Source organism: Carex rostrata, chromosome 33 (assembly GCF_964058835.1).
Source record: "Carex rostrata chromosome 33, lpCarRost1.2, whole genome shotgun sequence".
In the NCBI taxonomy this organism is placed as follows: domain Eukaryota; kingdom Viridiplantae; phylum Streptophyta; class Magnoliopsida; order Poales; family Cyperaceae; genus Carex; species Carex rostrata.
In genome coordinates, this window is record NC_135950.1 from 4,638,157 (window position 1) to 4,663,379 (window position 25,223).

The 25,223-nt window shown below is 34.9% G+C and overlaps 3 protein-coding genes across 4 annotated transcripts; 2 read left to right on the forward strand and 1 right to left on the reverse strand.

Moving 5' to 3' along the window:
• Positions 1–240: 240 nt before the first annotated feature.
• On the reverse strand, positions 241–12,138 carry LOC144548396 (putative LRR receptor-like serine/threonine-protein kinase At1g51880). Its single transcript, XM_078297058.1, has 13 exons — positions 12,057–12,138; positions 5,701–6,250; positions 5,121–5,599; positions 4,891–5,029; positions 4,719–4,790; positions 4,516–4,587; positions 4,353–4,436; positions 3,847–4,007; positions 3,079–3,383; positions 2,303–2,429; positions 1,565–1,624; positions 1,301–1,481; positions 241–718 (listed from the first exon to the last, which is right to left on the reverse strand). The coding sequence occupies exons 1-13, from the start codon at positions 12,136–12,138 to the stop codon at positions 271–273; spliced, it is 2,760 nt and encodes a 919-aa protein (XP_078153184.1). The 3' UTR covers positions 241–270.
• Positions 12,139–12,595: 457 nt separating this feature from the next.
• On the forward strand, positions 12,596–17,701 carry ORG1 (OBP3-responsive protein 1). Of its 2 annotated transcripts, XM_078297182.1 has the most exons (13): positions 12,596–12,895; positions 13,005–13,048; positions 13,494–13,572; positions 13,666–13,782; positions 14,170–14,352; positions 14,922–15,008; positions 15,254–15,357; positions 15,695–15,782; positions 16,040–16,120; positions 16,309–16,385; positions 16,542–16,677; positions 16,788–16,850; positions 17,000–17,701. In XM_078297182.1, the coding sequence occupies exons 1-13, from the start codon at positions 12,668–12,670 to the stop codon at positions 17,564–17,566; spliced, it is 1,854 nt and encodes a 617-aa protein (XP_078153308.1). In that variant the 5' UTR covers positions 12,596–12,667; the 3' UTR covers positions 17,567–17,701. The 2 variants fall into 2 exon arrangements, with proteins under 2 accessions (XP_078153308.1, XP_078153309.1); XM_078297183.1 differs by lacking the exon at positions 13,005–13,048 and having other exon boundaries at positions 12,749–12,895.
• Positions 17,702–19,255: 1,554 nt separating this feature from the next.
• LOC144548430 (LOW protein: zinc finger CCCH domain protein) lies at positions 19,256–24,032 on the forward strand. The gene is made up of 5 exons (XM_078297087.1): positions 19,256–20,384; positions 21,010–21,625; positions 22,143–23,388; positions 23,506–23,601; positions 23,676–24,032. The coding sequence occupies exons 1-5, from the start codon at positions 19,520–19,522 to the stop codon at positions 23,988–23,990; spliced, it is 3,138 nt and encodes a 1,045-aa protein (XP_078153213.1). The 5' UTR covers positions 19,256–19,519; the 3' UTR covers positions 23,991–24,032.
• Positions 24,033–25,223: the final 1,191 nt, after the last annotated feature.

Here is a 25,223-nt window from a genome sequence, read left to right on the forward strand (position 1 = left end):
TTTGTTTTATTATACAAGGAAACAGAGTTTTGGTCTTCTGAATACCACCTCGTCATGCCCAAGGTTCCAATTTTCTTACATTAAACCTCACAAAGAAAAAAACTTTAACAAATGATCTGCTGAATGCATAAATTCTTAAATTACTATAAGAAAACAACCAGGTCATCTTTTTTTTTTCTTTTTTTTTTTTCAAATGAATATCAAACCAAATAACTGACAGGATAGGACACAAAAGCAATATTGCAGTACCGTGCTATCTAAAACTGATATTTATCTTAACAAAGGACCATAATCTGGTAGCTTTGAGCCCCCAATATACCCCATCTCCAAATTGTCACGAGGGCTTCTTTGATAATCACTGCTTATGTCCCCAGAAGCCTCACTAACAGTTTCAGTGTGAGACATTTCTAGACTCAGGGTTTCTTTGAGCTCTGCTACAACTTGTGTCATATCAGGCCTCTTATCAGGTAGGTCAGTGCACCTGAGTGCTAGTTCAGCAACCTTCCAAATTGAGTTTATGTTGTATTGGCCTCCCATATATGGGTCCAATATGCTTTCTATGTTTCCCTTGGAGATCTTTTTCTGCACAAATTTAGTCAAATGCTCTCTCCCTTGTGGGCCTTGGCAGATTGGCATTTTGCCTGTGACAATTTCTAGCAAGACAACCCCAAAACTGTAAACGTCACTTCTTTCTATGAGCTGGGAGGTTGAGGCATAACTGCATAAATATGTAACAAATTAAGAAACAAGTACATGAAGTAATGAAAACAAGAAAATAATAGATCTTAACCCCCCCCCCCCCCCCCCCCCCCCCCCCCCAACAATGAACATTCTATAAATTTTGATTTATATACAACAACAAAGTCTTTAGTCCCAAACAAGTTGGGATAGGCTAGAAATGAAACCCAATAAGAGTCACAAAGATATGAGTGGTTTTCATCTCCATAAAAAGAGGCTGTATATAAATTTTGATTTATACACATTTTTTTTTAATATAAAATTTAGTAGAGAATTTACTTTTCTCAAATTCAAACAAAAAGAGAAAATGCTGATGACCTTGTAGAACATGAGTACGACTATTGTAAAATATAATATATAGGGGAGATTAATAGTTTAGTGTCCTTTTGTTACAAAAATTACTGTTTTATTGTAGTTTTTACGGTAACTCAGCAAACAAGCATTATACGGGCAAAAAATCCACTCCATAAGGAAGGAGTCTTGTCTAGTACCAATACATCATAAAAAATGAATAGAACAGCCAAGTCAGAAAGAACAGACAGGAGAGGCTGGGAGAACATACTGGGGATCCAAATAGCCAGGTGTCCCAAAAACTTTGGTGGAGACATGAGTGCCTGAAAAAGTCCGAACTAAACCAAAATCAGAAACCTGTGCCATGAGATTTCTGGTAAGAAGAATATTGCTGGTTTTAACGTCTCTGTGAATCAGCGGTGGATTGCACATCTTGTGAAGATACTCCAATCCTGTACAAAATGCAAAAATGAGGTCACCAATGAGTGCGTGAGAAATTTATTCCTTGATGGCAACAGTAACAAAATTTACAGACCTTGGGCAGATTCATATGCAATTCTAAGCCGTTGTTTCCATGAAAGGGGGTGAGCCCTACCTGCAAGTCAAATATATCAATTATTAAATTATAAGAAAAAAAATTCATCACCTGGTAGTTTAGCACCTCTTTTTTGTAGTAATTTAATCCTCATCCTGTAGACTGCCAATTTTTTATTAGATTGAATTTGATATTTTGCATCCTAGCTTGATCCACATCAAAGTGTTTATTATCAAATATTGATGCAATGCATAATTTGAAGAAGATATTGATAATAATCTAAGAGTGAGTCTATGGTACTATGCATATCACGGGTTGTTACCGTGCTACGGTTCTATATTTGAGTTTTCAAATCCTAACGGTCGATCCGAGCCGTTCATCTTGTTCTCCATATTAATATGTGTTTGGAGACCAAATTTTACATTTTTTAAAATTTTTTACTATTTTTTTAGATATTTAGTAAATCACTTGATCTGAAAATTCTGGACCATCCAAAAACAGTGATTTTCAATAAATCTAAAAAAATAGTAAAAAAATTTCAAAAAATGTAAAATTTGGTCTCCAAACACATATTAATATGGAGAACAAGATGAACGGTTCGGATCGACCGTTAGGATTTGAAAACTCGAATATAGAGCCGTAGCACGGTAACAAATCGTAATATGCATAGTACTATAGACTCACTCATAATCTAATTTGTAACAATATATAAAACTTTTACTTCTGAAACTTTACAACCTGTGAGCCGATCTTGCAGATTTCCGTGTTCCATGTACTCGTAGATAAGTGCAATGTGATTTTCGTCCGAGCAGTACCCAACAAGTGAGACTAAGTTCTTGTGATGAACCCTAGACAAGCTTTCAACCTAGATGGCGATTTGAAATAAATTATGCATTAGATGCTATGCCTTTAAAATGATACTTTGTTCTACAGATTTTCATAGGATACTGTATACAGCTGTAAGTTTATTCAAAGTGTCACTTCCATCACGAGCAGAGTCAGAAAATTGAAATTGGGAGGCTGTATGAATAAGTACCATGTGATTTCATTTTATGAGGAAGTCTTCCTCTAAATTATTAATTTTCAGGTAACCTAAGCTTTTGTAACAAGAACTGCAAAGCATAGTTGTACTAGGCCTATCTAGGAAGAAAATATAGTAAATCATCTATGCTTGTTGAGAAATAGAGTTTAGGAAGAAAGTTAGGCTAGCATCATGAATTAGCTGTTAAGCTTAATTTAGTACCTAGCATAATTTTCTGAGATTAGGCAAATCTAGAATATTGTACTTTAGGAAAATAGCTAACGGCTATAACATTCTAAGCCTGAAAAAGGCCTTGAGAATAGACTGTAAAATCAGAACAAATCAATAAAATTCATTCTTCATTTCTTTCTCAAAAAACTAATAATGATGCATACTGTACCAGTGTGTACCAATTAGTTTTGGAACACAACCTTATGTATATGTGTGTGTGTGTATATATATATATATAATGAATTAGAGATACTCATGTTACCTCATTCAAAAACTGTTGGGTCCCTTGAGAAGATAACTCAGAGCAAATTTTAACGGCAACATCGTTTCCATTTTCAAGTCTGCCCTTAAAGACTTCACCAAACCCCCCAATTCCTATTTTTTCTCTGAAGTCATTTGTGACAAGCTTCAGCTCTGCAAAACTAAATTGTCTTTTGTCGAAATTTAATTGCTTTCCTCGAGCCCCGGACTCACCAGTGTCCTTTGGGTCGTCAAGTACATGAGAGCTATATTCTGTACCAATTGTTCTGGGGTCCTGGTCAAATGTAGGTGGGTCGGTGCGAGTACCTATAAATAATAAATCATTTATAAAATGTTTCTATAAATGCATTTATCAGCTATTATAAGAAATTAGGCAAATAGTGTAGGTAGTGCATGTGATTGGGCAGTTAACTCCAATATGGAGAGATCGCCAAGTCATCTTTTCATTTTCGTGATATGCATATAAAAATTCTTCATGTATTTATGGTGCTTTCTAGATTCTAGGTGATCTTCAATGACCCAATGCCATCCTAAATTACATATATGCATATACCAAAAAATTGTTTTGATCACATGGCATCCTAGCTAGCTAGAACGAAAAGTTTGTAATGAAAAACTTATAGATTTTGAGAACCGGCCTTTGGTCTATTGGGAGTTTGTAAGATCAAAATTCAGATGGAGGATTTCTTATGGATATTTAAATTTGGAAAACTTGACTTCTATCTTTATAAGAAAGAAAAAAGAAATTTAATCATTACACAACAATTACTTTTCTTCTTCCGGTACAAAAAGAAAAATGCCCCTGCTCCAGCAATCAGCAACACGATAACGACAGCCACTATTATAAAGATAACTGCTTTTGAAGATTTCTTGTGTCCTGATCCACTTTCAGTGCTGTTGGAGCTGTTGGAGCTGTTGGAGCTGTCAGTGCTGTTGAAGTTTATATTTAATACTTAGGTCAAATTATGTGTATAAGTGCTATTTGTGAAATTATTTTTTGTGAAATTATTTCTGTTGCTCCCCTAAGCCAGCATATGGGAAGCTACCATAACTAAGCACACAACAAGTTGACTAATGATGAGTCACTCAAAATTAGATCAGGACCTAGCATTTATTTTATTGTGAGATTGTTTTTGCACAGTTTTTGAACATCTAATCACAGGATACCTGGTTACTACTTAGTAGTGGATTATGGTATTAACTAGAATGGCTGTTCAAAGAAGTGGTAGGAATAAATATTCATTCATGTTATCAACATTTGGAAAATAGACATACAGCACTATCAAATGATGATCATTTTGTTTTTTCTGGAGACCAGGTGGAAGTATTCCTGAAAGGCCGCTGTTTCCTGAGAGGTCCCTACAATAAGAGAGAACAGTTCATGAGACATTGGGAATTGATGTTTTTCAATCAAAAAGAAAGGGTTTGCTTGTCTTACAAGAATGTAAGTGATGTTAATTGATCCAGAGAATTAGGAATGTTGCCTGACAGATTGTTGTGAGATAAGTCTCTGAAAGGATTATAAAAGTGAACTTCATGTAAGAAACTGTTTAATTGCAATGTCACAAGAATGCAAATGATGTAATTATAAGTTTATAACTAGCCTAAAAATTTTTTTTTCTGAATGTTAAACGAACTTACAATGTCTGAAGGTTAGTTAGGCTTCCAAATTCAGATATAATTGCCCCAGTTAATTGACTTGAAGAGAGATTTCTGCCCAAAAAAAAAAAAAATACAATTTAATTGCTTCCACAGAAGGATCGATGCAGAGAGACAAATTTCAATTAAGGATGGTATTTGATGTAGAACTCACAGAACTGTGATCCTGGGAATATCTGAAGCATAAATTATACAGCTAATCCCAGTCCAGATGTAGTTTGTAGGAAGGCAAGGATCACCACTCCAATCTTTTCTGATACTATAATTCGTCTTGATTGATTTAATGGCACTAACTGTATGGAAGATTAAAGTATCAGATTATTCCACTAAGGACAATGAACAATTAATATTGAGACAAATATAAAATTATAGAGATAAATATACCATCTCTGGTATCTGTCGGCAACAATGTCGCTGATTCGAGTGAGTACAGCTCAAATGCATTGAGCATGGGTGGGAGAGTTGCATTTGGGGAACTCTGGAGTGACATATTATAAAATGTTTGGCCTATATCTAAGTAATAATAAGAATATTGGTTAAGGTACTTGATGAGAACTGGGGTTTTGAGCTTTTGCTTTCCATTTGCATAAATGTAGAACTCTCTGAGACTTGTGTTTTGCACAATCTGGATCTCAGCAAAATGGAGGATGACATAGAACATAGTTGAACTGTTAGATGTCGACCATGTTATGTCAATGATGCTGCTTTCTGTTGATGGAACCGCTGCTGTCTTTAGCACCGAGGATGGCACCTCATATGAAAAAATAGAGCTAGAGCTGTTAACACTAGAGCTGGTGGATATTTTTTGCCATGAAGACTTTGTGTAGTTAAACCATAGACGGTCGTAATTATCAGAAGGATACCTGATCTCAACAAACAAACAGATGCCTAATTAATTGTTGACTTTTGTTGTGCACAATAATAATTTTCAAAATAGAAATTATAAATGCTATAATTTGCATACCTCACCACTGAATTATCTGATCCCACATCTTTCCTAGCATATAACTTGATAAATTGCGTATCCCATGCAAACGAATAGAGAGTGCTGGGCAATGGTCTCAACTCCAGTGTGGAGATGAAAGGATTCCCATGTCCCGTGTTCACCAGACAAGCGTGTATATAATTAGCAGTTGCAACGGCAACTATCTCTTCATAGTACCAATAACCAGGTTCAGGGATGCTAATGGTAGACCAGAAATTGACACCAAAATATAAATCGAAGCTGGGACTTTGTTCTAATCCGTCGTAGTTCCCATAATAGAATAGTGCTCTCACAAGATATTCTGATCCATTTCTTACTGGTGCTAGTGTATAACAGTTTCTAGTACCTTGAGGAAAGCTTCTGAGGGTCTCAAGATCCGTATACATAGTTTTGTTCACTGGATACTTACTAGAGATTTTGCCATTCAAGCCCGTGTCAATATATTGATCATCAGATACGTATGTTAAACCTGTGAAACTGTGAACATAACTAGTGTTGCTTGCGATACCACAGTCTATATTTATGAAACCTGCGCGCAAAGGGAATAAGTTTGTAATTGTTGATCAAACTGATTTTGTTAATTTCATAACAGTTTTTTTTTTTGTCAAAAGGTGTCATAGTTTTTAAATCGTTTGTAATAAGTTGCTATAGAATCGCCAGGAATCCTAATAGTTCACTTCGGAGGAAAACCGTGAGGATTCCTGACGGTTGGGATATTTAAAAAAAATGGAGGTCATTTGTGAAATTGTTTTAATTGAGGATATTAATAAAAATTTGGGGGAAGTGATCGAGATGTGTAGATTCGTGCGAGGTTGTACTTCAAAATAAAATATGGAGTATAGTTTATTAATTCAATGAGCGATTATATATTTATTAGAAAACTAATTAATTGAATAAAAAATGGAAATCTAGTTCATTAATTCAAGTGAGCGATTATATTTATTGGAAAACTAATTAATTGAATAAAAAAGGGATATGTAGTTCATTAATTCAATTGAGCGATTATATATTTATTAGAAAATTTAATGTTAAGGGTATTAATAGGATTCTCATAATTATCTCCGCACTTCTATCTCCGTATTATCCCCGCACTTAACTTCTACAATTACCATAGGGATCACTAAAACATTAATAAAAGAGAACTATTTAACAAGAAGTATATATATCAAAGTACATTTTACAGTAACTCTCTCCGCACCTTTGTTCCCGCACTGTCCCCGAGCATAACTTTCATAACTAACCTGGGGGACCGTCCCCTCACAATTTTCTTATATAATATGTATTGTCCCCACACAATTTCTAAAGTATTAATATATACGAACAAAAATATCTATATCTATGCATGATAGTATTTATACCTATGCAAGGAAGTATTTTAACGTAAATAATTGTCTCTCTAACCAAATCTCCCAAACAATCCCCACACCAGAAATACCTGTGGGGGATCACTCAAACTAAATGAAGCGGGCTAGGGGGGCCATACACGTTTCTAAAAATATCAATATTACCATAACTATATATATGGGGGACCGCAATACTTAATATTTATTTACATATGAGGCTAGATGACGTCTGAAAGTATTAACATCAAGTATATTGAAAGTATTTATACCTATGCACTGAAGTATATATATATGTATATAGATTGTACAAAGTTTAATCTTTAGGCGTTTGGTCATATTAAATTACACATCAAAGTATTAATATCTTATTTTGCAAGTATTGATACCTATGCACAGGGGCGGAGCCAGACTTTCAGATTATGGGAGTCAAATACATATGGGGGTCAATCATATAAAATTTTCTTGCGGAGAATGGGGGTCAAATTTGCAGTACCATGCTATATTACTCTAAATTATATAAAAAATCATATATAAACATAAAAAAAAATTAAAAGAAATGGGGTCAATTGACCCCTATTCCTCCTTCCTCCCTCAGCCTCTGCCTATGCACTGAACTATATAAATCTATGAGGTCAACTATTTTTGTTATTAAAATATTGATGCGGGATACGTGGTCCCCACTACTTCATTAGAGAAAGGTTGATGTGTGGACCATTGGAGGACTAAAAAGGGGGGATCATGATCATATCAAATTACGCATGCAAGTATTAATCTGTTGTTTTCTAAATATTTATATCTATGAAAGTTGACACGGGGACAAGTGCAAAAACTGAGAAATGAGGACTATATAATTAGTTGGAACCATAGTACAACTTTTCTTTACTGTAGCTGCAGGGACAGAGAGTGAACAGGAGTGTGGGGATGAATATAATTAATAGTACGTATTAATATCATTTAATAAACAAATTATCAGTAAAATACATATTTGGATATTACCTCATCATATAACCAATGGATACGATCGATATAAAGAAAAACTATATCAAGAAAAGAAAAAATCTATAATATCTGATTTTGCTTCCGCGAAAAGATAGAACTGAATTGTTTTATTATTTTATATTGACCTTGGTAAAATAAACGGTTAAAGCAAATTCAATATTTTTTTCTTATGAAAAAGTTTGTGTATATATTGAACAAAAATAAAATTAACATAGAGCTCGTACATATTTCTTCTTTTGTCGTCTGTCTTTGCCAATAATTAAATCTATCTTTTTTAAAATAAATTACATACGCTAGTTTAAGTGCTTATTTTTATTTGCTAGATATTCGAAGTAAACCATCTCAATGTGACGCGCGTAATTAATAATTGAGAGCATTATTAATTAAGAAGATGTAAAAAAAGAGAACTGAAGCTATGATAATATATATATCGATTCAAACTATGGATGTTTATCTTTATTTTTAAAGTCGAAACAGTTAATCTAAACTATTGAACAAAAAATGTCCATAGAAAAATGTAGTTAGAAACCATATTTTGAGATTTATAATTTTGTAACCCTTAGATAGGTAAAATATCACTGATTTCAAATGTTCGAGAATTTTTAAATCAAATAATTTTCTATTCATTAAAAGAATAGTTATAAAATTTTAATAAGCATAAAAGTTTGGTCACCAATTTTATTTGTATATGAAAATCAAGTTGAATTGTTTGAATTGACTGTTTGACCTTTAAAATTAAAAATATGAATACATCGCACAGACCAGTCTGTACGTAATATGCATATCACCGTATATAGAACATTGTCCGATCCAGGATTTTTGTAGGAGGGATGCAAAAGTATATCGAATCAAGTTTAAATAGCTAATCGGATTTAAACTCATTAACTAATTGGGTACTCAATAAAAAAAATGCTTTGACTTATATTTTTCAATGCTCTGACTTGTAATTTCTTATGCTTTAAATTACAATTCTAAATTTCAATCATAATTCAAAAAAAATATTTTGATTTTAAAGGAAAAAACAAAATTCTAAAGGAGGCCAAAGTCGATCAATACCGACAGATCAGCACTAAATCTCAAAATCCAGAGGGGACGGTAGCCCCCCATTACATGCTGGGTCCACCCTTGTTGTCTGTAGTATGCATATATATCACCATATATATAGAGTGTGACTAATATGCATTCGGTAGCACTTCGGCTGAAGTGCTACCGATTCATTTTTTGATTTTTAAAGTCTAAATGATCGATCCAAACCGTTGGATGTCATCTCCATATTAAAATGTACTTGGGGACCAAATTTTACATTTTTTAGAATTTTTTTACTATTTATTAAGCCACTTTGAAAATCGTTGATCCAACGGTGGCTTACCAAACAGTAAAAATCAGAAGCTACCGTTGGATCAGCGATTTTCAAAGTGGCTTAAATAGTAAAAAAATTCCAAAAAATGTAAAATTTGGTCTCCAATCACATTTTAATATGGAGATGACATCTAACGGTTTGGATCGATCATTTGGACTTTAAAAATCGGAAAATGAATCGGTAGCACTTCGGCCGAAGTGCTACCGAATGCATATTAGTCACACTCCATATATATATATATAACATGATGCCAACAAAACACTTGGATTGATAACTTTCGAACAGTAAAAGAATCACTATTAAATTAAGAAAATATTAAGGCAAAAAGAAAATATTTTACCGGCAGAACTTGGGTTCTGGCCTTGAACAGAAACGAAGACCAGGAGCAGCAATAATATCAGAAGATATGAGCACCACAGATGCATTCTTCCCCAAACTCGACTGTTTTCTTCCTCTTATTGGAATTAAGTTCGATCGGGATACAGTATTTATATATTAGGGGGTCATATGTATGACTTAATTTGCTAGCTAATATTAAATTTAAGTGACGATATATAGCCTGTTCTTGGTTGTTTAATCATATTTGCTAGCACGTCGTTTATTATATATATATCCTCTTGAGTAATTTGCATTGAAAGCGTGAAACGCCATCCGATCGATTTTTCTTCTTGTGTTGAGATTTGCGTTATTAATTCCATAATATATATCAGGACACCTTCTGTACGTGCAAATCTATTATATATCCTCCTGAGTGGTACGGTAGAGGACGAAACATCAATTTATTATGTTGTATTTATCACCAAGAAGTCAACGGATATATGGCAAAAGAATATTGTATCGAATCTCATATCAGCATATCAGCATCATTAATTAACTTTATATTGTTTTGTACCATTATTAATTAGCTGATCTTATCTGTATCCAATCATATATATATGTTAGCTAGGATCAATTAATTACAGGTTTAAATAATTATATTCATAAATAGAAGCCGCTATATATAATATTGTAGAATGGTACTAATTAATCTCATTAAAAAATGCCTAGTTGATCAGTTGATAAATGAATATGTGGTTTTGATGAATCTGTGGTACCAATCTCATTTAAACTTAATTCCATTACTACTGCGCAAAAAATGCCTAGCTACATATCGTTCCTGGGTTATCAGACGGATGAAGAAAGAATGGAGAAGTACCATCAATAATTTTCTTTATTATCACGGCTGTCGATCACTAGCCATGATTCTTGTATTAACAGCTGATTAGGGTTTCTGTATGGTGTTTAGGTTAGGCTCTGATACTATAATAAATTCAAAGGTTTTATTCTGTTTTTTTTTTCTGATTACAACCAACACCTATATATATTAATTCTTCAATTTACAGCCTAGTTAGCATATATATCGCCTAACAAATCTTTCTATAAATTCTAAATATCTCCCAAAATATTTCCTAGATATCCTAACAAATTTGATACACAAATCTTGATCCAAGAAATAAACATTGAATAGCAATGTTTCAAGAAGAAGGGACACATGGCGGAGCTTAATAAGACTGAGAGAATAAATTAGTAATATCCTAATAATCATCGCAGCGCATTGTGAATTTTTTTTTAAAAAAAAAGAATCAATTTAATTATTTTAATGAAACAAGAATTATTAATTTGATTTTTATACAAAGTAGTTTCATCAATTTTTAAAAAAAAAACAGTTTCAACAATAATTAAAATAAATTCTATTTTAAAAAAATCGCGCATTGTCATAGAGAAATTATAGATGTGCATTCACCTAAAAAAAAAAATTATAGATGTGCACTTTTTGTCTCCTAGTAGCCACCTGATCAAATTGAATCGCCTGAATTAAAAATTATATTAATGCTAATTAAATTAATACTTTATATTACAATGTCAAAATATATATCGTCTATCTATAATAAAGTACTAAATCTACGAAAAAATATAAATAAGCCTTCAAACTATTTAACTTTATTTTTGTTTAAAATTAGTGGTGCAGTCAAGCCACCCAACTCTCTCTATTTCAATTTTCGTAAAAATAATTTCACCTATTTGAATTTCGAACTCATAATTTCTCATCTAAAAAACATATGTCTTTACCACTACACCAAAAACTATTTAACTATATCACTTCCTTCATATTTTAATTAGTTCATCCTATTCAACTTTTATTTTTTATTTTTTTATGGAATGGCTCTAGTGTCTATGTTCTCTCTCATCTTTTTTTTTAAACTCAACTTTTTTTTTAGTCACTTGAATTAAAAAAAATTGTTAGCTACCAGTGCAATATTAAAATAAAATTAATTCTTTCGTGTATAATTGTTGGTTACATTTTATTTTTATCCAACAAAAATAAATATGTATTATACAAACCGGTTGCCCAAGTAAAAAATCTGCAGCCTGAATTTTACTGGTTGCATTTATCCGACCGAGGCTCAAAATGGGTAAATATTTTAACAGAGAAATTTTAACATCATGCAGAGCTTGAATCATATACAGCGCTGTTTTGATTCTATAGTCTATGTGCTGCATGAAGGCAAAACTACTCTGTTAAAATCTTTACCCGCTCAAAATGCTGCATGTCAATAGTCAAAGGAGTTGACCAAGTAACAAACTAAAATAACTGCAGATATTTTCTTCCTCTGAGTTTTCTGTTACACCAGCTACTCGAAATCTATGCAACAGTCTTCTGTTAGCATTCTCCATGTGATCTATAACTCACTACACGAGTAACAATACACTGTACAAAACAGAGATCTAAAACTGTCTCATGCGCCAGAAACTAAGCCCAGACAAAGTGTGAGTTCGACATGCGCTCGCCTCATGGCGCAACGCACTCGCCTCTTTCCCGCACGCAACTCTTGCTCTTGCCCTCCTCCCCTGAATTCATTCACCTAAGGTAACAGAATATTTCTCTTTAGATCAAGACCGTCTGATCATAATTGAAGGCCTCCGATTCTGATTGGACGGTCTAGATCTAAATGGAAATATTATGTTACCTCAAGAGTAGATTGATTCCTCCTGCACTCCTCCCCTCAATTCATTCTCCTAAGGTAACAGAATATTTATCTTTAGATCATAACCGTCCGATCATAATTGAAGGCCCCAGATTCTGATCGGACGGTCAAGATATAAAAAGGAATATTATGTTACCTCAGAGGAGAGGGCTTCCTCCTTCCCTCCGCGCCCAATTCCTATTTAATGCCTTCTCACACTAACCGCACTTGATCAGTCCATGGCGCTCGTTGGCCCGATCCCTGTCGTCCGTTGCCTCCCATCGGACGGTCGACGGTTCCGACTGCTCTCCCGGAGGACTTGTGCAAGTAAACTCGTTGTAAGATGTACGGCTGAACCGCTGTCGAGAGAGGTTGAGGTGGAGGAAGGTCAGGTGGGGTCAGTGCTTAAGTTTGCCATGTCGGATTTTGCTGTGGCAAGCCAAGTCAGTGTGGGGCTTCAAGGAAGAGTAAGTGCTTCTACAAATTGTTATAATTGTTTGCAAAACTAGTAATTAATCCTAAATTTGCATTTTATTCAATTACAATTTCAATTTCAATGCATGACTGGAATGCTAGAATGACGAGCTGATGTTTGAGGCTACAGTGTGCGATCCCAATCAGTAAGTTGTGTCAGTTCCAATTTATTGAATCCATTTCTGTAGTCCTCAATTGAAGTGATCATAACAGCTACATTTATATCAGTACAACTTTGGGCAATTTTGGGGAATAAGGTTTGTATGAATAATCAGTGATATTCTGGTATTTAACTGTTTCAATGGGCAATAGTCATGATGATTTGACATTTGTTTCAATCAGGTTCTTTGGAATCAATCAATATCAATTTCAGTTGACCATTGTCGGATTTTCATGCTTATATAGATCTTTTGCGCGATTTAGTCCATAAAATTCCCTCAATCACCTTTCATTTTCCACTAGGTCTTGTCATCCATCATTTATTAGCATTTTCCTCTTTTACTATTATCAAGTGATAAGATATGAGGAAAGAAGTTAAAAAAATTTATGTAAGAGTTTTTTCAAATAAAACCCTTATTTTTTTTCTTATAGTCCTTTGTACAATTCGAGAGTGGTGCTTCGGCATCTGGTGAGTACACAAGCTAAGCGAAGAGGCCATAGAGCTTTGGAGGTATGCTTCAAGTTAGGCACTATATATCTTTGTATTTGTCAAAAAAAAAACTGCACTTAAAATTAAAAAAAATATGTGTGTGATAATACCCAGGTACTACATAAGCTTGCTCGGCGACGGCTAATGTATCACTCTTATGCTATTCAAGTTCATGGTTATGTTACTCAGACAAGCAACACAGATGATGATCCTTTCATCTTAGTTCACGGGGTTAGTTTTTTTTTTTTTTTTTTTTTTGATAAAAGGCAAGTGCCCGTTTCATACTATGAAACTGTTGAGTTATGTTCACGGGGTTAGTGCTTTTACAGAATTAAGAAAAGTATCGTTTCTATCATAGCCAACAATCTTTAGTCTATTTGGAAATGACACTGGCTGGTACAACCCAGGCTTAGTTTACTTGAGCCAAGTTTAATCAAACATAATGCAAAATATGCCAATGTACTGCTGAATTTGTGTTATAACCAACAGAATTGCTTTAGAACCTCTTGCATAACAAAACTATTGCATTGTCATGCAAGTGACTCAAAAATGGTAAAGATTTGATTCATTTTTAACAACATACCTCGTGTAGTTTATACATGATATTTTCTTGTACAGTATCATGGAAGCTATTCTCTGAGGCACTGGCTGCAGTTGTCAGACTGGCTCCCAACACTAGAAGCTACACTTGCTTTAGATGAAGAGTGGGTCAGACGGGTCGGAGACAACACAATTGGTGGGCCTGCCGTCACTCGCCAATTGCGGTTGACTAGAATTTTGATGCGGGACCTCTTGATTGGGGTACTCATTTTCTCATTTATTTTTTGATAGAGCTCCAAATTCTTCTGTAAATTTGTTCAGTACCCTTTTAAATCCTCAGAGCATGCAGGATGTTGGTACTGCTTAAGTTATTACTCCATTGTTTAGTTTTTTTAACTGTTCTTTCCTTACTCTTTTGTTGTTAAGTTGACTAACAGAGGTTTTCTGAGAGTGGGTCCTGAAATATATAGGTTTTCTAAAATAACTTGATATATAAAAAAAATGAATCTAAATTTGGTTCCTACAGTTCTTATGACAGACCTTTTAGTAACCTGTGTGTGTTGTTTTTATGTTTTATACCTCGGGGTCATTTTTATGTATACTTGTGCAAAATGTAAGTATCATGCATGAGCCTTGGAAGTGTAAAAGAATAACCTTGGCTGATTTTTGCTTACAATTCCTTCTGCAATGTTCAGTCTTCTTGAATGAAAGAGAAAGTAGTGGTTAGGTACTATAGTTGAGGTGTCCTAGATGATTTTCGAGCTTTTTTTTTTTAAAGCTTTGTTAAGATTTTTCTGATAGAGATCTATTGTATATAATTTCCTTTATAGGTCAATTATTTGCATAGTCATGGATTGGCGCACACAGAACTGAGACTAGAGAATGTTCATATAAGCCCAGTGGATAAGCATGTCAAGGTAACTCGCCTCTCACACAAACAATTTGTAGCAGCTATCAAAACTGCTTTTACTATTATCTGTTTTTTTGTTATCTGTGTTTATGCAATATGACTTGTTCTGGAACTATACAATTTGTACGCTATTGATTCCTTTGCAGTGTGCAATTAATGATCTGCATCAATTGTAAAATCATAGTGCACTAAGGATGTACACATTTTAAACTATTGAAATATTATGTTATACATGATCATTTTCCAATGTAGGTTGGAATTCTTGGCAATGCAGTGGACTTTGATGAGAAAAAAACAAAAGAAAGCACAGGAAAGAATACGGAGAGGAGGAATCGCATGATTGCATTTGACATGAGGTACGATAGCAACTTTAGGTATTCGCCATTGGTCGTCATTGATTCAGAAGTTTCTGTGTATGGTCATTTTTAATTTACCGAGCTATAGTACATGTATTTATTTGTTCAGGGCCAAGTGATCATTCCATAATTTTTCCAAATACCTGTGCTCATATACATATACAGGGCTTTTGCAACAATCAACATTTTGGATACCTTTCTGCAAAGATGGATAAATAGTTTGCTTTTCGCACCTTTAAGCAATGAAAAAGGAAACAAAAAGTAAAAGATATATTCATTTTTTTTTCTGGATGATGAGTAATAAACTTAAATTTTTATTTCAATTTTTTACATACAGATGTTTGGGTTTCATAATGGCAAAGTTGGTGTTGAGGGAGCTTATGGATGCTTCTGTGTTTTCAGATTTCAAGTCATTCTTGTATAAGGTTTATTATATTTTCATCTCTAATTGTTTTGTTCCAAAACATTTTTGCAAATATTTTACCATTTTGTTTCTAAATATAAGATTTCATCTTCCAGTTATTACTACGTGCCATATTAATGTTGTCCATGAATGATCTGAGGTTGTTAGATGATATTGCTAGAACAGAAAGGTTCTGGTGGTTATGACTAACCAAATGGATTATAAAATAACCATTTGAATATATATAAATGTGATTTTGTTGGTTAAAAAAATTTGTAGGGAAATGATCCATCATGTTTGCGTGAGTTCCTTCTCCCGATTCTTTGTCGCAACTCTCCATCTGGAAATATTGGCATTCAGGTTGTTTATTCAAGATATGTTTAGCATATCCTTTGAGCAAATGCATAAAATTAATATATTTAATATATTTTGTAGGCATATGTATGCTAGCAAGGTTTAACAAAATTTCGCGTTGGATCTTTTTCCGGGCTTCTCAAGGGATTTTGTATTTAAATTGTTATTTTATTTTATTTATAATTCATTTTCAGATGCTGGATAGAAACTGGGGGGCTGGTTGGAATCTCTTGTCCCTTCTCCTTGCAACAAAGCCTTGTGAAAGGATAAGGTGAGAAATAGGGTTTGGAAAAAAGGAAGGGTATAAAAAATCATGATGATTCCTTGACCGCCGTAGGAAGTGAAAAGAAGCATAAAATAAGATGGTTAAAATGGAATATCCACATCACCTGTTTATGCTCATCATAGGTACAATTTTGTTTTGCAGTTGCTTGAATGCACTTCGGCATCCATTCTTGTGTGGGCCCAAATGGCGTGTGAATCCATCAATGGATTTGATGAGGTGGGGCCTAGGCTCAACTGCAGTGCGCATGGCTGAAGATTATATCTATGGCCATCATCAGGTTATTATATATGTTCACTTCTTATATGGTCACTTCACAAAATTTAACTATTATCCTTGCATTTAAGCTTACAAATTAGAACTATAAACTGTTCTTTTTAATTTGTGCAGCGTAAAAGAATAGCTTACTTCATTGAGTTGATGGAACGGCTTAATCCCAACTCTAGCTTAAAGGTACTTGATCATTTATTTCCTCGGGGCCCATTCTACAACATGTGGAATAATGAAAGAGTAGAGGAAAAGTGGAATTTGGAATAGGTTTCTACTTCGTACTATTCCGATCATTCATTCATTAATTTCAATTTGTCGCATTTTTCATGTAGAACTGGATTCATCTCTTACCTGGGAGGTGGCGCCTCTTATACTCTACTGGCAGACACGTTGGTCTTACCTTCCGACAGCCTTCCCATCGAGTGTTAATAACAGATGCATACCTCTCCTTCTCTGACATGTCCAATGCAGACAAACCCATCCTCTCCATTTCAGCCAACATCTCTTTCACTTCCATTTCTACCCCTCACTGGCCCCATGACAAAATTGGTACTCCCGGATCTCTCCATGTAACCACTAACACCAATCTCTCCCCTGGTCGGTCTTATGGCAATTCTAGCAACTCAACTTACGGCAACTCATTTGGCAGTAATTGGGAGGTCCCACCAAGTCTACCAGTTGCGAAATTTCATGTGGGTGAGATTGATATATCCATGACCATTGGATCTGATCCAAATGTAGACGAGGCTCAAGGAGTATTGAAGGAGGTACGAATTCAGATTCCTCAAGAGATGTTTGATCTGACTAGATTTGCATGTGGGACCTACATTGATTCGAGGTTGTTGGTTTTGAGGGGGGTTAACGGGTCGGCATTACTTTTCACAAGATCATGTTTCTGAAAATTGTTGGTGAGTTTTAGGTCTTCTTGATTGATCTGTAGTTAGTCTTGTAAATGCCATGAGACTTCTCTTTATTTGTATATTCTTTTGTATCTCATTAAAACATTCTGGATGAATATTATAGGTGGCCTTTAATTTTGCAATTCATTGCAAAAGGCAAAACTTGTATGAGAGATTTTGCAATTCATTTGTTACTAAATCGAAATTACAAGTTGTAACTGATTAGTTATATTGAGAAAAACTGAAATAGGAAGGAATGAATGGTCAACTTTGACCCCCACCAAGAGGAAGTGGTAGTGGCAATTCTAAAAAAGATGAATTTATAACATCTAAGGTTACATAATATTTATGTTTAGATCTGGACCATTCGATTAGTATCCGCACGAATATTAAAGAAGTATTGTGTATTTTATCTCGAGCTGAATTGGTCTGGATTCTGATTAAGACGGTCCGGATTTAAACAGAAATATTATGTCAGCTAAGAACAATACCATTGATCTCCCTCCACCATGAGCCAATTTCAATAAAAATAATAATTTTGTTTGATATTTTAAAATGCAAAAAACAATTGATAAAATTGATTATGAAGCATTTTTAAGGTTCTAATTAGGATGGTATGAGCACTTGTTGGTTTTAAAGGGTTTTGTGTTGGCTTTTTGTTAGTGTTTTGAAAGATCTTTTATTGATTTTTAAGATGTTTAGAGGTCTTTTCGTGGAAGTTTTGAACAAACTTGATAAAGAAATTAAGGTTTTTTTTAATAACAGTAGAGTGGAAGTGGAAATCAAAAGACTGGTCTAAATTAATTAATTAATTTTACCTGCTAATAGTTCATCTTCATAAAATAATAGAGGACAATAATAACTAATGTGGATTAATTCCTTGATTTCATTGATGCTATTATATATCAGTACTGTAAAAACCGACTTTTTAAGCTGATTAATCGACTTATTAGTCATTGGCGGTGACTAAACTGTTACAAATTTTCCTAACTAATTGACCGATTATTCGTGATTATTTCTAATTAATTGTTTGACAATACTTTGTTGGCTATGTTGCTTCGCGAAGTAAAATGAGTATTTTACTTCATACTCATATTTTGTGACTTCAAAGTTCAAAACATGAATCCGAACCATTCAAGTTAATCTCCATATTAAATTGTACTTGGAAATCAAATTTTATATTTTTTAGAAAAATTTTACTATATCTTTAGAATTTTTTAGAAATCGCTATTTTTGATGATCCAAAATTTTATGAAAAAAATGACTTTAAATCACTGTTTTTCACAAAATTTTGAACCATAAAAAACACCGATTTTAAATAAAATGCAAGTACAACAATAATTAACAAACAAATATTATTAACAAAAATAACATGCTAAAATATATGATCTCTCCGGTAAACATGCTAATATACACCACTATATAAAAAAAATATAACATGCTACATATATAAAAAAATTAACAAAAATAAGAGATCATAGAAGATAGATTCATAGATGAACGCCAAACCCTGCGACAAGTCGCGTCGCTTCTAAAGAGCCGAACGCCCGAACCCAATCTCGAGCGAACATAACTTACCTGCTCCTGGTTCACATTAAATAAACCATATCTGTTACGCCCACAAATATCACGACCCCACATGTCATTGACTCTAGGTCCATAGTTCTCATTCCCACTTGCGCCGAAACAAAAAAACAAAAACAAAAGTGAAAAAAGAAAACCAAAAATCCCATCGTCTCCTCACCCCACCTTCTCTCTCTCTCCCTCTCTCCGCCGCCTCCATTTTTCTGGAATTTCTTTCCTTTTCTCAACCACCACCTCTCTCCCAAATCTCCGATCAAATTTCTTTCCTTTTTGAGGCAATACTTATACCTGGAGGATTAGCGGCGCCACCTTTCAGGATCGATCTCGCTAGGGTTTTGAGTTTTTATAGCGCTTTCTTTCAGGTTCAGGATGCCACGGAGTTCCCGCCATAAATCGTCACACAAGTCACAGAGGCGAAGTTCGCCCGTTGACTGGTCTGCTTCCGACGAGGAACGCGAGTTAGAAGCTAGGGTTTCGAAGGATTTAGAATCTGAGAAGAGAAAATCATCTCATTCGAAGGAATTGAAGGAATCTAACAATGGTCATGCGTCAATAGATCATGGAAAGAAGAGAAAGGAGAGGATTGAGTCCAAGGATGAAGCTGCTGCATCAGATCGTTGGGACAGTGGATTAGGCAAAAATGGAGATGACAATTCATTGGTAGATAAGAGGTCAAAAGGAGATGTTTACAATACTGTGGATATTGAAAAAGAGAGAGATAAAGAGAAATATTTGAAAGAGGAATCCAAGAGCCGGTCTAGTAGGAGGCATGATGAAAGGAATGAGGAGAAGCGGCGCTATAAGGAGGACAAAGAGAGAGAAAAGGAAAAGGCGAGAGAGAAAGAGAAGGAGAAAGAGCGGGAAAAAGAGAAAGAGAGTGATAGAGAGAGGGAGAAGGAGAGGGAAAAGGATAGAGATAGAGATAGAGATCGAGAAAGAAGCAGCAGGCGTGAGAAGTACGAGGAGGAGAAGAGAGAGAAAGAGAAATATGAGGGGGATAGAAGAGAGAAAGAGATATATGAGGAGGACAAGAGAGAAAAAGAGAGGCATTTGTTGGAGGATAAGAGAGAGAAACACAGGTATGAGGAGGTTAAGAGAGAGAAGGAGAGGTATGATGAGGATAAGAGGGAGAAAGGGAGGCATGATGAGGCTGTTGCAAGTAGAAAGAGAGAATCTGAGACAAGTCGAATTGAAGAAGGGAATAGTGCGAATAAAGATGTCGATATAATTACTGGTTAGTTATCTGTTTCTGTTCTTTATGAATTGCAAACAATAAATTTCACATTTGTTGAAGTGTAATGATAATTTAATGTGAGAATTAAAAATTATCATCTTTTGTTGGTTTGCATTTTCAAATAAGTATGGTTGGTATTTTGGTAAATTAGATAAAGATTCACAATCAAGTCTTAGAAAGTATTACTTTGTATATAGATATTTGCAAGTGTAATAGATACCATCAGATGAATGTGATTCTGTGTTCACCTAATTAACACTGTTTCAGTATGTGTTGGCTGGTATATGAATGGTAGTGTATTAGTACCAATTGGTAGTTTAAATCTAAAACATTAGCATTGGTGCCAGTAGATGGTTGTGGTTTTGGATTGGACCGTGAGTCTGAATTTGGTGACATGAATATACTATGTACATTGCTTCTTTTAAGTTGAGCTTATGAGCTTCTCAATTAGCACCTGTCATGAAAATAGTTCTTATATAGGGATTGTCAGGGTTATATTAATCTATAATTTGACCTAGTTCTTCATTGCCTTTTAACAATTTTTTTGTGTATCTATCATGCCTAACAAATGGTAATTCTTAATTGTGTTGCATTAACGTTCTGTAAATGTACATTTTGAGCACAGAATTTGATCCAGCTGAGAGGGAGCAACGTGAGAAGCACTCCAAAAGAAGACGTGATGAAATCTCTCCAGAAGAAAAGGAAAAAGAGAAAGATAGAGAAAAAGAGAAAGACAGGGAAAGAGAAAAAGAAAGAGAAAAGGAGAAGGAGAAGGATAGGCACAGAGATGACCATTCAAAAAGCCGGAGCTCTAAGGAGCACAAATCTGAACTGGACAAGTACAAAGACAAGCACCGAGACAGAGATAGAGAGAGAGATGATCGTAGAGAGAGAGAATATTACGAGTATAAGAGTTCTAGAGAAGGTAACCGGTCGTCAGAGAGCCGGTACAAGAAGAGTAAAGGATCTGAGGCTGACCCGTATGATACCCGTGATGAGTACCCAAGTAAACACAAAGATGGTCACACGGGCAAGAGGGGTTATGAGACCACAGAGGACCGACATGAGCGGGATGTTGAAAAGGAGGATGTGGAGAGGTCAAGGGGGGAGTACCGCTATGCTGACAAGGAAAAGGAAAAAGAAAAGGAAAAGGAGAAGGAGAAGGTGGATTCCAGCCCGGGAAAGATCCGATTGAAGAGCTCTCCTGCCTCAAGCTCATATCACGACAGAGAACAAAACAGGTATAGGTTGTTAACTACTGGTGGTAACATATCACTTCTATGATACCAGTTAAGGTTCGGGTTTTAGAAACCAGTGATCCTTGTTTCATTTTTATCATGGATTTAGTAGATTCATATATATGAACCATCGATCCATCAATTAATGATCTCGGTCGGTGGTCGAAGTTTTTAAGTGGGGAAGGGAAGTTGTGAAGTTAATCCCGACTCTGCTAAACTCAATTCAGCAGCTGGTAGTTAGTATTGGTCAATTCTAATTTCAAAATTGTTTTAAACCCATTAGACTATTGTAGATTCATTCCATGCAAAAACCAAATAGTCTCTAGGTAATCACTTGGGAAAACTATTAGCTGCTGCTAGTAAGTAGTCACTGGTGTACTGTTTGCATTTCAGCTTCTGTGACTGTGAGTTTACAAAGAAGATCGGACATGTCATTACCTATCATTTGACTTGTTTAAATATCTTTGAAAAATCATAACTATAATAAGAATTACCCCAACTATTTTTTTCAAACTTGTAGACATAGGTCAAAGCCAATTGAGTCCCCAAAGAAAGAATTAATGCAAGAGGACAGGGCCCGTACCAGAACCTCCTCTACCGGCGAGCGCACCCCCTCCCGACTTCGAGAGGAGAAACTCAACAGGCCACGGGATGATGCACACTCCTTGGAGCTCTCCTCGGAGATTGCTAGCAGCACCCCTAGGTCTGACACCCATGCATCCCCCAAGTTTGCACCCGAAAAATCGCCATCCAAATATTCCAGTGGCCGTGGTGGTAGCAGTTCCTCAAAATATAGAGACAGGGAAAGGGACAGGGACCGAGAAAGAGAGAGGGAATCTGATGTGGCAACACCTGACAAGATGATGCTGAAAAGAGAACCGACTCCAGTTGGCACATTCAACCGGAGTAATAGTAGTAGTAGTTACCCACCTCTACCATACGAAGATGGAGATAACCGAAGAGATAATGGGCCCACTGACAGGAGGTTTCACAAGAGGGGAATTCATGCCCATGGGAACAACAACTGGAATGGTGCTCCTAATTGGGCATCTCAGGTTAATAACGGGTTTATGCCACTGCCACCTGGGCCACCACCTCCTTCTGGCTTCCATCATTTTGCACCTGGCCCACCACCTCTTTTTGGGATCCGACCACCACCTCTTAAACTGGGCCCTTCTGGGGTTGGAATTCAGTTTCCTATGCATGATCCGATGGATCGGTTCCCAGCCCACATGCGGGGTCCATACGGGTGGCATAACAGTGGTGGTAATAACCCGTTAGTGGATGATTCATTCCCACCCAATTTGTGGGGTCCAGCAGGGAATGGTATGTTTGGTCAAGAGCCATTTTGGGATCAGAATAGGCATCATCCTTCTTGGAAAGCACAGGGAGGAGAGGTGCTGCCCAATAATAAAGAGCTGATTAATATGTCTCAAAAGGAGATTGCTGCAACAGCATTAGATATTAAAATGGAAGAACAGAGTATTAATGAAATTTTAACAAGTGAGAGTGTTGACATTAAGGATGAGAGTGTGAGAGATGCAAGTTTTGTTGAGACCTCTACAAAGGAGGATCAAATACCAGCAAAAGTGGTTACTGAGGTTGATAAAGTGCAAGAACCTATTGTTAAAGTGGGTAATTTTTGGGAAAGTTACATACCAAGGGCTGGTATTTCCCAGAACTTGGTTGATATGGAGATGCTAAAAAAATGTACTTCTGCAATAGGAGAGTTGGAAAACCTTAATGGAGTATTTGACACGTCTCAGGTAGGGTTGCAAATTGATTATTATATTTGGGGGAAATTGTTGAGACTAGTTTGTTATATATATATATATATATATATATTTCTTATTCATTGTTGTCATTTTTTTTTTCGTTTTTAGGCTACTGATGTGATGGCTGGTAAAGAGAAAAGAAATGGCATGAGCGTCATTGTTCTCAAGTCCCTTTTCCCCACAAGCAAGGACAAAAACTTTCAGGTATTAAATCTGTAAGCACAAATTAGTTGATGCCATTTACAAATGTGCTTATTTGTTTTTCTATGTTTTTGCAGAAAGCTATGTCTCTGTACAACAAGTTGTCGAATAGAAAGAAGCCTGAGAGAATCAATGCTCCTGATTTGGTAGAATCAGAGGAGGTAGTTAACATGGAAGTTGAAGTACCAGTGACAGATAATAATATTATTACACCTGATCTGGGTAATGATGATATGATGGAGGTAGACAAAAAGGTTGCAGTTACCAGTAATTTTGTTTCTGATTCCGATTCAATCATTTTTAAGAATGCTGAGGAATGTGAGGAAGTAATGAAGGAGAGTAGTGAGGATGGTTTAAGCAGGATACCTATTACTACTCAAAATACACATTGAAAACAATTTTTTTGTTTTTTCATTTTGTCATTTGGAATTTTCTATTTGCGTGTCCTTTTTTTTTGTTTTGAGGCTTTGCTCCTGGGCCTCTTGCTCATGTGTAGCTTGTTTTCCTTTTTCCATGTTTTCTCGTTAGAATAATGGTTTTTTTTGGTTGAAATTGCATTTTGGGGAAATTTTGGGTGGATTTGTTTGCATCTGAACCTTCGTTAGGTTGCATTTAGCTTTGCTCATAGGTCCGTTTTCTTTTTTTTAGCATTAATAAAAAGAGAATTACAGATGAGAGTTAATTTCATCACTTCAAATTTTCTTATCAAAGTAGGAAATCAGCAATCAACACATGAAAAAGTAGTGCAGGAAGAAAAAGAGTGTTACATAATTGATAGGTGCTGGTAATTGATAGCGTTTTGTTTATATAATTTTTAATTTCTGTGCTAATTTTTTTTTATATATAAGAAAGTCTATTATGACTTTCTGAGAGCGTCGATTCCTAGGGAGCATTTAGTATTATTTAGTGTAAATCATTCTGTGATGGTGTGGGACTGTGGGTTGGGGAGCTAGTTTGCTATCTTATTCTATGTCAGAAGCAACGCTTGTGCTTTTTTAGGCATACGTTCATATCAATTTTTTTATTTTTCACAATTTAAAATATATATTTAGTAAACAGTTTGCATGTTTTAGCTCAAAATTAGAACAATTTGCATGTTTATTTTATTAGTAATGAAGTTGAATTAATAATATTGATATCAATTAAAATGTACCAATAATGAAGCTGCATGAATTATGTATTATTTAGATTTTTTTTTTTTTTTTAGGTATTTCATCTATGCTAATGTCTGTTTGTTGATTATGTTGTGTTTGCATTTTTGCATTATTAATAATAAATAGTTATTATTTCATATTACTATTTTTGGTTGATGAAGCCGCAAAACCTCATATCCTGATGTAAACGGTTGTTTTAGAATACGCATCTCTATACAAATTTTATAAATAAATCAATATATTTCAAGTGAAATTAATGAAAAATTGCAGATTCCTGCAATTTTATTTCAGCATATTTAATGATATCACAATTTACCTAAAACTATTGTATACGTAAATTTTAAATCCAAAATACCAAAATCTATTTGTAATTGACTTTTATATAATATTTTTCACTTCGCCAAAGCATTTTCCTTTTTAAAAAAATCACCACCATTGCATTAACGATTAGGGGTGTTCAAACCAAAGTAA